General features: G+C 39.1%; 1 protein-coding gene across 1 annotated transcript in view; it reads right to left on the minus strand.

Moving 5' to 3' along the window:
• The window catches only part of LOC102694196 (secretory phospholipase A2 receptor), a 53356-nt gene extending 42092 nt beyond the window's left edge, over positions 1–11264 (minus strand). The window contains exons 1-9 of the mRNA XM_069187661.1: positions 11166–11264; positions 8753–8898; positions 8140–8255; positions 6929–7062; positions 6160–6383; positions 5244–5353; positions 3889–4007; positions 1701–1836; positions 500–582 (exon numbers count right to left, since the gene is read on the minus strand). Of these exons, the coding sequence (XP_069043762.1) occupies positions 500–582; positions 1701–1836; positions 3889–4007; positions 5244–5353; positions 6160–6383; positions 6929–7062; positions 8140–8255; positions 8753–8898; positions 11166–11217 (1120 nt within the window). The 5' untranslated portion in view covers positions 11218–11264. The remainder of the gene's footprint in view (positions 1–499; positions 583–1700; positions 1837–3888; positions 4008–5243; positions 5354–6159; positions 6384–6928; positions 7063–8139; positions 8256–8752; positions 8899–11165) is intronic.
• Between the last annotated feature and the right edge of the window lie 933 nt (positions 11265–12197).

Consider the following 12197-nt stretch of genomic DNA (forward strand, 5'->3'; position numbering starts at 1 on the left):
TCTTTATCCTATTATAAAACATAAAGTAAGCATATTACCGCACAGGTCATGTTAAAATAAAGCACACGTCCATAAATGACACTGATTCTCATGCTGTCCCCGAGACAACGGATTTCGTTTCATAGTTTCAAATCATAGTTTCATAGTTTCAAGTTATGGGAGATGTACAAAACAGCTATTGTCCTGTAGCACAATACAGTAAACCTGGAAGCTTTAAACCACATATTACTGTAAGTAAAAGTTGCTGGCAAAGAAGTTAAAGAAATGAATCTTTCAATGTATGCCCTGACTCACTGCAGACTGTTGCTGTAAAAGAGAAAAGACAGCCATCCTTTATAACCATTCAGTTCATATTAGATTCTGTCTCCCGTACCAGAGAGATAGAACTATTATTTTACGACCAGTGTTTTTTTTACTTCACCTAAAAAAAAAAACGGTTTTACACAGATTGCACCAGAAAACCTTTCAAGTTTACAATTGCTGTTTCAAACCGACATACCCGATAATCCGATCCAAATGTCGGGCACCTCCACCTGTTGCAGATCTGGCAGAAAACCGTTGATATAAAACTGCTCCTGTTCACTGTCAGAAGAAAAGAAACAGAACAACGTAAAATAGAGAGACTTCAAAGAACTGAAAAACTGTCATATTGATTGGGTCAAAGTAAATCTATCTAATATAAGTGGACAGCTCGAGTTTTTTGGTTTTCTCTCTAGATGAATAGGGATGAGGAGTAATTTTGGAACAAAATGGGTGACCTTCCATGCTCAGCTGCTTAATGATCTGTCAAGTGTGAAATGAGTAATGTGCTGTTTGAGGGACGTTGAACATAAAATGCTTTATTATTGATGTCATTTTTAAATATGCAATAATTATCAATGATATTACTTGTTTAATTTAATTTGTTTCACTATAAAAGAGTCGATTAAGTTTTGTTTGAAAACCAGAAGCAAGATTTTTATTAAAAAGTAAAACCCATAAATCTTACTGTTTTAGAATATCCATTATATTGGTAATGATAGCGATAATTCCATCACTGTTGTCATATAACATTCAAATATCAACATTGTGCTATTGATAACTTTTCAAAATAATGTATAATATTTGGAAAAGAACTGAAGTGAAAAGATTGATTTTGCTCTACAAAATCTGCACCAATTGGAAAAGGAGGATTCTGAAAGTCATCGAAATTGTACATATGAGCAGTATTTACAGTATAGACATACAATAATATATCAGGTGGGGAGCCGCGTCAGCATGCGTAGGCTGCAAAGGAACAAGTAAAGGTTTATTCCATACTGAAAAAAAAAGAAAGGAAACACAACGTTTCGGCCGTGAAGCCTTCTTCAGGTGTCAATAGCTAAGGATATAATATCACACAGGATATAATAGCACTAAGGACATAATATACTTAGCCAAGCTAAGGATATAATATCATACCTGAAGAAGGCTCCACGGCCGAAATGTTGTGTTTTCTTTCTTCTCTTTTCAGCATGGAATAAACCTATTACTTGTTCCTTTACAATAATATATTATCAATATCAAGATCAGCCACAGACTACAGTATTGCAGTGGCCATCAGGAGTTATTTCAATTCAAGCTCTTCCTTTGATCCAACACTTTTTGGTTGATCACCCTTAGATGATTCTAAGGGTTTTGTAAGACACGATGAGCATGAGTTTTTCCAGATTGAGTTTTACCTTTTGATTGTTAGCAAAAGAGCTCCCAGGTTAAAGCACTTTCTCTGAGCTTCATACCAGGTGGTCAGAAGATTGGGATTGCTCACAAACCAGTAGCAGTTACCAGAGAAACTGTTCCATCCAGGGGGACAAATTGCTGTCAGAAAAGCAGAAGCAAAAATCAGCAAAGGTTAATCTGTTAAGTAATCACCTGAATCCCTGTTCATTGTCTTACTCTTTGTTTTACAGATCAAAATAATCAATGCCTACAGTATCAAATCATTGAAAGAAAAATGAACAGGTTTATTGGATCTGATATTGTATAAATAGATTTTATAGCTTTGATAGATATAGCTTTTATAGATATGAATCATGTTCTTTAGAAATTAAATAAATGCTGCACATTAAGAAGAAATAATTCACCAAACCGGTAGAGTCTGGTTTCTCTATGTCTGCAATAGGCAGGGAACCAGCATATACTGAAAGACAGCTTGGTCCATATTGTGTCAGAGCTTTCTTCCTCCAGGATGTAAATGTACTGATTGAGATTTCTAACCATGGGTTCTGCAGTGATCACATCTGGACTCTCACTTGTTCTCATTCCTAGCTGCCAAAGACACCAGCGTCTTCTGTTGTTTTCCATCTGTGCTCCTAATTGCTATTCGGCCCCTTAAATTGAACTACCTACACGTTTAAGCCTTTATTGTCTTTTTCTCCTCTCAGTTTCAAGAGTATTTCCAAAAAATAAGACAGCAAAAAACTCTCCCTAGTCTCTTTTCAACTCTTCCCACACCTAAAAAAGGCTCAACACCCAAAATGTTTTGTTTCTCCTTTCTATTTTTTCAGCATGGAACAACTTTATATGTTCTCCCTTACTCGAACTCTTCCTGTCTTGCTAGTTAAATGTTATTTCTGTCCAATATCACCTACTAGTTGACCATTCAATGACGATCACACACAGTCGGAATGACACTGTATGAGACTCAAAGAACATTTTTTGCTGTGTGGTGCTCCTCCTAACCCCACACGGCTGAATCACAGGATGTCTGAAACACAGAACGTGAAACCCAGAAGACGTCATTCGCAAAGGTTTGAGCAAACTGCAGCCTCTTCCAGAAGCACAGGGCACCAGAGATGACTGTTCTCCCCCTGGACAGGGTCTGGAATATCCAACACTGCCAGCATATCCTGGCAAATATTTAAATTGGAAGGAATCTAGAGCAACTAGAGAAAAAGTCTGCATGGAGAGAGGTAAAATGCAGACTCTACAGAGACTGAGGCCTGACGCCAGACCTACAGGAGGATGCAGGAGCTTTGAGGCTACCGAGTGGCAGCCTGCCCCTTTAAATGTTTAAGAGATTATTTTTTTGGGGGGGGCGGGCGGGGGGTTTAATTCAAAGGGTAGGTGAGGAGTCAAACAGCATCAGGGCATAACAAAGAGCAATCAGAATTTAAAACACAGAAGACACTTGTCTCATCTCAGGAATAGGCTGAAAAACCACTGCTGTAAGTCAGCACAGGGACACTTATTTGACATGCAGAGACTAACTATGAGATCTTTTTTTAATAAATCGGATACTGTAATTATTCATGTTTGTCAGGAGAGGCTCTGGCTCGCCCGCAAACCTGTATTGGATAAATAACATAGATGGCTGTAATTAGTAATCTAGAACCCAGTACTTCATGCCAGTAGTTTCAGTGCATTACAATAGTATGGTTAGCTCACTGTAGTCTTTTGTTTCTGTACAAGTTTTGGAGGCTTGAAAAACGCCCCCAGAAAAACTGCTTATTGTTCCCAGAACAGAGCTGGCAAAAACAGTAGTTTGAAATAATGAGCAATAGATACCAACAGCAATGCACAGATGTTTATGTAAATACACTATACTTTCACTTTCTGAAGAAAAATAAATTCATGAAATTCAAATCATGAAAAGCAATAGTTTAATAGTGTGGCTTAACACAATGATTTATTATTATTATTTATTATTGACTTCTAATGTTTAATAAAGTAGATACAATTTATAATCACTTTTTATTGTAAATCCAATAACTTCCACAAGGACCCATAATGTTTGTCTCAGCATCTATGTACTGTATAATGTTATTCTACCTTCTAAAGAACAAGATACAATAATTCTGTAGTTACGGTAAGTGATAAGAAGATTGATACTTATGTATATAGTCATCTGGTTTTATTACTCCATCTTACTGTTCAGGGCTCTTTTGCACATGTATGGTCTCTCATGACGACACAGGTGTGATCTCCATTTTCCATGTTCTTCGCCAGTCTCTTTAATAACAGCAGCACAGACTCCTGTTGCAATGTGGCTGTCCAAAAACAGATGTGCAGTGCTGTTATTTGAATCCGGACATCTACAAATTAACAGCAGTGCTACAAAGGCAATTCATGGTGCACTTATGAGCCAACATTTCCACACAAATCTGACCTTTGAATGAATGCATTTTCCACAAGGTCCTGCCTGCGGTTTTTAATCTGAACAAACCACATTGGAGAGGCTAGGCTTGTCAACGTAGTTTAAAATTGGCTGTCACTTGCAATCAAAAAGAAGATAAAGTGTGTTTTGGAATCTGCATGTTGCACAGGGACATATTAATAATAAATGTTTCTGCCTGTTTAATTCAGATCCAGATAGAAGAGTTTTCGATTTCGAACATTTGATTCCAAAATGTTGGGGGAAAATCTTCATCAGAGGAGCAGGACACAGTCTTGTGCAGATTCAGTTTTATTGAGCTCAATAATGACAACGGCACACGCTGCAGAACAGACAAACTGCTCTTATATACAGTCAGAAAGAAGTTTGTCTTAATCTGAGTGCTTGTCCTGTTCTTTAACATGTAATTACTTCTTGTCCTGCTCTGTCCTGCTCTAGGTTCAGTCCTTTGATAAGCAGTAGACATTGATCTGCTTTATTCTGTTTATGGTATGTTTGTGGGTGTTGGTCCTGCCTTTTGTTATGTTAAAGCAAGTCAGCTTTATTGCATCTTAGCATAACTTTTGTTGAATTAACAGACCCCAGCAATACCTTCCACAATGTGATTAAGTGGTAATATTGCAATGCAGGATATGTGATATATTTACATGTCCCACTTCAAAACAAAAAAACAAAACAAACAAGGGGCAAATATTTACACATTTACAGTGTTTGGAACAGGCTACCCTGTGTATAAAGTGTACAGTAGCACTGCACTCCTTAGTCATGTGGAACTGAATCACTAAAAGAGTGAAGGTATGGTGTTCAGTCAGTGGCTTAAATTCTCAGCCATGTACAGTAAGTAAAAAAAGAATAAGGAAAAATAAATCCTGTCAAGGCCATATTGAGCGCTAATTATCTTGTCACTGTAAAGCTCTGAGGCTGAGAAAGAACTCTTGGTATCAGACATTTATGGATTTGTTCAATCTGGAGCAAACACCTATGATGGCACAATTTACAACAAAAACGTTCAGCTCCACTATTCCTCACTAATACGACATACGGGAGCCATAGATGACACAATTGTTACTCTTCCATGTCAAGAGATTTATTTTCGTCTTACACATCTTACCTTAAATCTGGCTGGTCTCGATCCCAGTTTGTATAAGCAAGGTTTGATCCATCCGACCAGCTGAACTGGGAATTGTTCGCCTGAACTTCACAGGATAATGAAGTACACCTCTGCGCAACACCAGTACACATTTTTATCACCCATAGGCTAGCAGCTTTGGAGATTTGACTTGAGATATTTAGAAAATGAACCCTCCATGCTTCACTTGTTTCTGGTAGATGTAATTCATACACATAAATTTCAGCTTGGTTCACACCCACTTTCTGCATTCACACATTCCAATGGCATAATTTCAAATATTTTAAAATTCCAATACTTTAAGGTCAAGGTACAGTGTACACTGTGTATGGTCATCCCTATTTGATATTATGTTTGGTGGAGGACAAATATCTTCCATGTATAGGCTAATGAGGAATGACACAAACCAATATCTCCTTTATCTCAGCATCGCTAACTAGTAGTCACCCCTCACATCACTTCCTGAAACCTATAAATTCCTCTTTCTCTTCTTTTCTATTTTTGCAACAGCTTGCTGAAGAAGCTCCTAATGCATCTTATTTTACGTGACATCAAGTCAAATGGTCATACTGGTAACATATTGCTAAAACACCATATAATGAACAATCACTGTTCAATTGCAAACACATCACTTCAGAATATTTTAATTACATCCCATCAAATGCTCTGGTGGCTGGCACCGGTTGATATACACATTAAAATACTATTTTTAGGACCAGTTTTTATTGGCATGCTTTTAACTGCAGACACTAAAAAGCTTTGGGAGAGTTTAGTGCAAAAGTCCAACCGAGAGAAGAATTTGTAGAAGTAAACATTGTAAATATAAGACTTAATTTTTCCCCAGGACTGTAAATTTAATATAAAGTCGAAACTGACGATGGAAGAGTGAAGCCCTTACCAGGGTTGAAAGACCAATCCAGAGATCAAATTGAGAGGAATCCAACTGGCTAGTGACATAACGCTCTTCATCTTCTGACAGGATGGACACCAGATCTCCTCCTTCTCTCACACAGTCCAGCCTGGATGCCACCCAGGACTTCCTGTTTTCCGAATTCAGCCTGTAACAGCTGGACCCATAGAGCTGCCACCCATTTGCAGTGTCACATACAACAGGTGGGTTGGCTGTAAACAAGGAACAGACTGAATGTCTGAATCACAAACACTAAACTACACTAAAGTCCCAATTCCAGGTGAGCTCTCAGAAGCTTAAAATATGTTTTGCACAACGTAACAGGTTGTCCATATATTCAAATAATCTTTCCTATCTTGTAATTATTAAATAATGTACTATCCCATAATACATTTCTCGTATGACCATCTCAAAACCGTGTTTCGATGTAGTAGCAGGGCTGAATTTTGGTACACACACTCACTTTGGCGCTTAGCTGAGGGGAGGTGGATCCACTAAAGCAACCGGTGTGGGCGCTACTCTATTCTAATGCTAAACCACGTGATTGATGGATCGATACTTCTAGTGTCTAGAACAGCCGCTAGAGAGCGTGTGATTATTAACTTGGAGCACCTAGAGTCAATCGCAAGCATGTTGTTTCAGCTTGTTTTTCGTTAGTCACTAGTGTTTCCTTCCTTCATACAGTAGGTCCGGCACTGGTGCCGTGAGAGGATCTCGGTTTGGGAAGAGTCTGTTCCCGGCGGAGAGAGTGACGTACGGTTCGGTCTTTTACAGACGTAGCGACGCTGGACCGCGCAGGGCTCGTCGTTCCACCTGGCGAGGTTGTTTCCGACCAGCTGCCCGCAGTCCTCGTCGTCATTCCAGCTATCAGGCTGTCCGTCGGCCCAGTTTCTGCGGAACAGGTGGAGAAGGATAATTGTTTTTAAAAAGGCTGCCTGCTTAACTGCAGAAACGCAACGCACGTCCTGCGTGTGCTCTGAGAATGATCAGGTTGCGGGAAAAGAAACATTTTTTTCTTAAATCGAAAGATAACGGCAGACTAGAATGGCAGTTTGTAAACGGTCTCCACTCTAGCAACTGAAATAACGCACTCATCAGCCCAAATACACAGCACTTCATCTTTCCCACTGAATAAAGGAATCCCAACTGATGGTCAGGTCGTTATTTTGTGAAACACAAATATACAAAAAGGTACTAAGCTAATTAAGATATCATTTTTATAATATACTAAAGAAATCTAAGTCAATATGTATAAAGTCCTTGAAACACAAACAATATATTCGTGCTTCAGCTGTCACGGGAGCAGGGCCTCACTACAGTGTAGTGGGTGTTTAGGAACCTATGCAGACGGTATAATCCAGAAGAGACCACAGAAGGACAACAGGGAAAACACGGAGAGGATTGAGAGTCCAAAAGGGAAAAACAGGGCGCAGTCCAGGTAGCCGGGAAATCAATCCAAGACAGACAGTTAACCGGAATGGGGAAGTTGAAAACACCATGACGAGGCCAGGTGCTCACAACCCTGGACCCAGATGGTCAGGACGCCGTGATGGAGCCTATGGAGTCGGGTCTCTGCTGGACCTGCTGGTAAGCGGGCTTCTGGGTGTCCTTCTTCCAGAGCTGAGCCCAGAGCTTAGGAGGCATGTAACTTATATAGTGATGGGTTGAACAGGAGGCCGGTGCACGTAATGATGAAACTAATAATAAAAGGTCGGAGCGCCCTCTAGAGGAGGGATGACGACCATGACATCAACTGTGAAGTGCCTTCTGCTGGAGCTACAATTTCCCATTCATCTGTGAAAATCACAGCTTGACAGTGTATCCGTGCATGAATCTTCTTTCTGTGAGCGAACTAAATAACTACGTAACTAAATAACCCTGAAATAAATCCAGCCATGATCTTCTGTTGTCAAATACCATGGCTCAGATTGAGAGCGGGTGAACCTCGGATGGCTTCGGATCACTTACGCTAGAAAGGGATAATATTGGCTTCCATCTGACCACTCCCACAATCCCTCAGCAACAATGTCATTCAAGCCAAACCAGAAGATGTCTTTGGTCCCAATCTGAGTTCTGATCCAACTCTGGAAGGAAATGCAAAACCCACTGACAAGGAAGTACATCTACTGCACGTGTCCTGTACAGGACAGTCACCGCAGCTGCAGTCATTCTGTAGCTGATCCTGTCTCATCTCTGCAGCTAAGCTAGGCTGGGCCTGGTCTGTACCAAGATGGCCAGATGGAAAACCCTCTTGCTGCTGCAGGTGGTTTGGGGTGACCAGTAGGTGGAGTCCTTCCCTCTGGAACAGCATTTCCAAACCAATCCCCCAGTATGGTGAGGGTGAATACTGTGCTAAAGGAATTGCTGCCCTTTGGATTAGATGTTAAACCAAGGTCCTGAATACTTGGTCGATAAAGATACCATGGCAGTTTTTCACAGATTAGTGCTGTTATTCCTTTACTTGTATCATTGCATTATGATTCTTTTCCAGATATTCTGGGCATCTAAAAGAATATCATATTCATTGGCGCTGTCAAGTCTGAGATTCAGGCCATTAGAATAAAACTAGGATCCAGCTCACCCTTTCATGAATGTCCTGGATGCTCATTAAATCTCCTCCCTTCTCCACACAGGCCGCTCTGGCATCGACCCATGTCTTTGTGACGTCTGAGATGAGATAGCATTTGCTCTCATACGGCCTCCATCCTTCCTCACACTGGCTTAATGCTAAAAACATACATACATACATATATACTTGCCTCAATAAAGTTCTTATAGACGAAAGCACAAATCATTAACTGGTATTCTGCAACTGGAACATTGTGGCGTGTTTCATGAATATGGAGTCAGAAATTCAACAGGCTTCAAGATGATAGTACTTTAGATCTCAACACAAACTTGTTTGTAGTAAATGGGCAAGCATGTATAAATGAGTTTTTGAGGAATATTAAAAAGATCATGGTTGTAACGGTGAGGTAGCGCTGGGGCCCTGGGTTTAATTTTGGTCCCTGGGGACCTATCTGTGTGGAGTCTGTATGTTCTTTCTATGTTTCTGTGGGTTTGTGAGAAAACAGGCCCTGGTGTGAGTGTGTCTGTGTGTCCTGCCTCTGTGCTCACTGTTTGCTGGGATGGGCTCTGGATCCCCCCTGACCCTGTATTAGGTAAATTGGTTAGTAATTGAATGGCTGTAATCTCCAAACTATATTTGACTATCTTGACATCTTGTCCAGTTAACTTAATGACTCTGAATAGTTCTATTTAATGTTAACCCATACTGTAATTTTTAAGCTTTTTCCTGTTCTCTAGCTAACTCTCTTCTTTACTGTGTCTACAAGACTTTTGCAAAATACGAGAAACTGAGTCGTCATATGTTGAGGCTGGAAAACAAAACAACCACGAGGAATCAACTCATTGAACATCAGGGTACCACAGAAATGGAGACCTAATGTTATGTTGTAGGTTTCTTTTTGTCAACTGTTTTTATTGCTCAAGTTACAGATCTACTTCAAAAAATGCTATAGTAAAAGTGTCATAAAAGTAAACTACTGAGTCAACAACCACCACTCCAAAGATGGAATTGGAGGCCAACTTGCTGGTACTGCGTGTATCTGTTCTAGTAAGTAAAATGTGTTTTCATCAACTGTAGAACCAGTATCCAAGTGCTCTAAATACTGTAAAAATACCATAAAACACTTTGTAAATGCTTTAACCTGAAATGCTTACATGAACAAAAATGTAAAAACATGCATTTACTTAAATGTTTTACCACAAGATAAGCTAACATGTTAAATCTAAGTCCACTGATCCATTTTTCTGTGAAGAGATTTTTCAGTTACCTGGAAAAGTATTCAATACACCAAAAATAAGTCACATTTTCCAATATCTGTGAGAATCCTAAAAATGTAAATCAGAGGAATCAGAGGTCCCCAGTACAGTGCAGATAGACTCTTCCCTTGAAGTGAAGTGTAATTCTGAATTAATATTGTATATTGTCACAGTCTGTCTTTTTGAAACAAGAACACAGCTTTGCTTTTAACAAAAGGAAGGAATTGGAATAGGAACTGGAGAAAAGTAATTTACAAAACATTTTAAAAAGAAAAATAGATTGCAAAAGGACCACTAGTTATATTTTAGAACAAAACTTTGTCAACTGTAAATTAAAAAAAAAGAAAAATGTTGATTTAATTGATATGATTTAATTTGATTTAATGATTTAATTTAATGATTTAAAGCACATCTCCACATTTTCATTGTGAAGAAATCCCATCAGTCAACGTATTTCTAAACCAATTTCAGGAGATTTGGTTAGTTTGCAATTTCCCTAAAAAAATCATTGTTGTTTTTTCGATTGTAATTGGAACCCTGTGAATATGGGACCTTGGTACAGGTGTCCCCACCCTAGCCAGCAACAAAAATAGACAGTTTCACTGCTGTTTTTAGGGTCCTCCAAAATGCCTCTGAAGAATTCCATGAGTATCTGATCTGAATGTGATAGCACCTGACATAGGAATCACCAAAAAGAGAAATATAGCCGTGTGCAAGAAATCTCAGCGCAAGTCAGCAAAGGGTGGAAATACTTTTTAATTTGTTAAGAAAAAGGCCATTTTCCAGAGAACACCCGAGAAGATGCACAAAGTGTCTTTTCCTTTAATGCTCTGCTTGCAATTACTGTCAGTGAGCTTTTATAATTTACATGCAGGTTTAGAAGTGATCAGTATGTATGCATTAGAACCTGTACAGTATATTAGACCCTGTATATTAGACCAATTTTTCCACAATATGGCACAGTGGCTATTTTTGACAAGGATATCCCTGCCTTTCTGTTATTCCTGAAATGTCACATTAACACAGATGTCTGTGTTCTCTGCAAAGAGTACATTTAGAATGACAGACACAGTGGATCAGATCAAATCCTACATATACTGTAGTAGTCTACTACGTCCAAAGCAAAATTCGAACCTTTTGCCACATTTTAAAATAAAATGTAAACTTACCACAGTTGAATATGCCACAGAACATACAAAGGAGGAGCAGTAGAGTCAGCATTTTTGTTTTACCATTTAATGGTTGGCTGTTTTCAATATAAAAGTGGTCTGCATCCCTCAGAGCTCTTATTACAATTCCCTGGTTGTGGCACTCTGGTCAATCCAGACACCACCTAGTAAAATTCTGAAGGGCTTCTGTAAGTCCTCTTCTTTTCTTGAGCAAAAGTCCAAAGATTCAGGGCTGTAAACACATTGCCTTCATAAACATCTTGGGAGTACGAGCAAAGTACTGTGCTTACACAAAAATGTAAAGTGCATTTACCTTGCGAAGAAATCCATTAAAGAGATATATGTATCAACTCAGGGAAGAATTTAGACTCTAAAATATTCAAAGCATTAATCTTTATGTTTGAAATAGAACTGTTCAGATGTTTAATGGCTCACACATTTGAAAAAGCCCTGCCCTGAAACCTGGATCACTAAATGAAGATTGTGGCACTTAAGGCTAACCCAAATTTGAAACCTAAGGGGTCTTCTTCACAGGTTTGTACATAAAACAGTCTTTTCAACAAAATAAATCTTGGAAGATAGCTAAACGTGAAGCTGCTTACATTTCAAATGACCTTATTTTTAATGTAAATAATGTAATACTCCAACTCCTGTCTTTCAGGTCCAGGACCCAGCAAAAGTTCTAGGTCTCCTTGAGTTAAATAGATCCGTTTCCTGTTTATTTTGATCAAGGCATCCTTCAGCTGTTGATAATTTGAAGACATGTGGAAAGCCAGCAGGGTTAAGGAACCCAAGGGGTGGAGCTGGGAAGACCCCTCTGTGAATAACCTTGGGTAAAAATACTGCCAACAAGATGTACTGTAGGCTTGCCTGATTACTCGTTTGAGGAACTCATCCAGTCATTTTTGAAATTATTGATATAATAATCTTGAAGAACATGGCTAGGCAGCTTGTTTTATCTACTATCTGCTCTCTTTGTATAGAGACACTCTGTTGTTGGTCTTAACTGTGCTACTGTACCTACTAATTTGT

This window comes from Lepisosteus oculatus, chromosome 3, assembly GCF_040954835.1.
Source record: "Lepisosteus oculatus isolate fLepOcu1 chromosome 3, fLepOcu1.hap2, whole genome shotgun sequence".
NCBI lineage: Eukaryota > Metazoa > Chordata > Actinopteri > Semionotiformes > Lepisosteidae > Lepisosteus > Lepisosteus oculatus.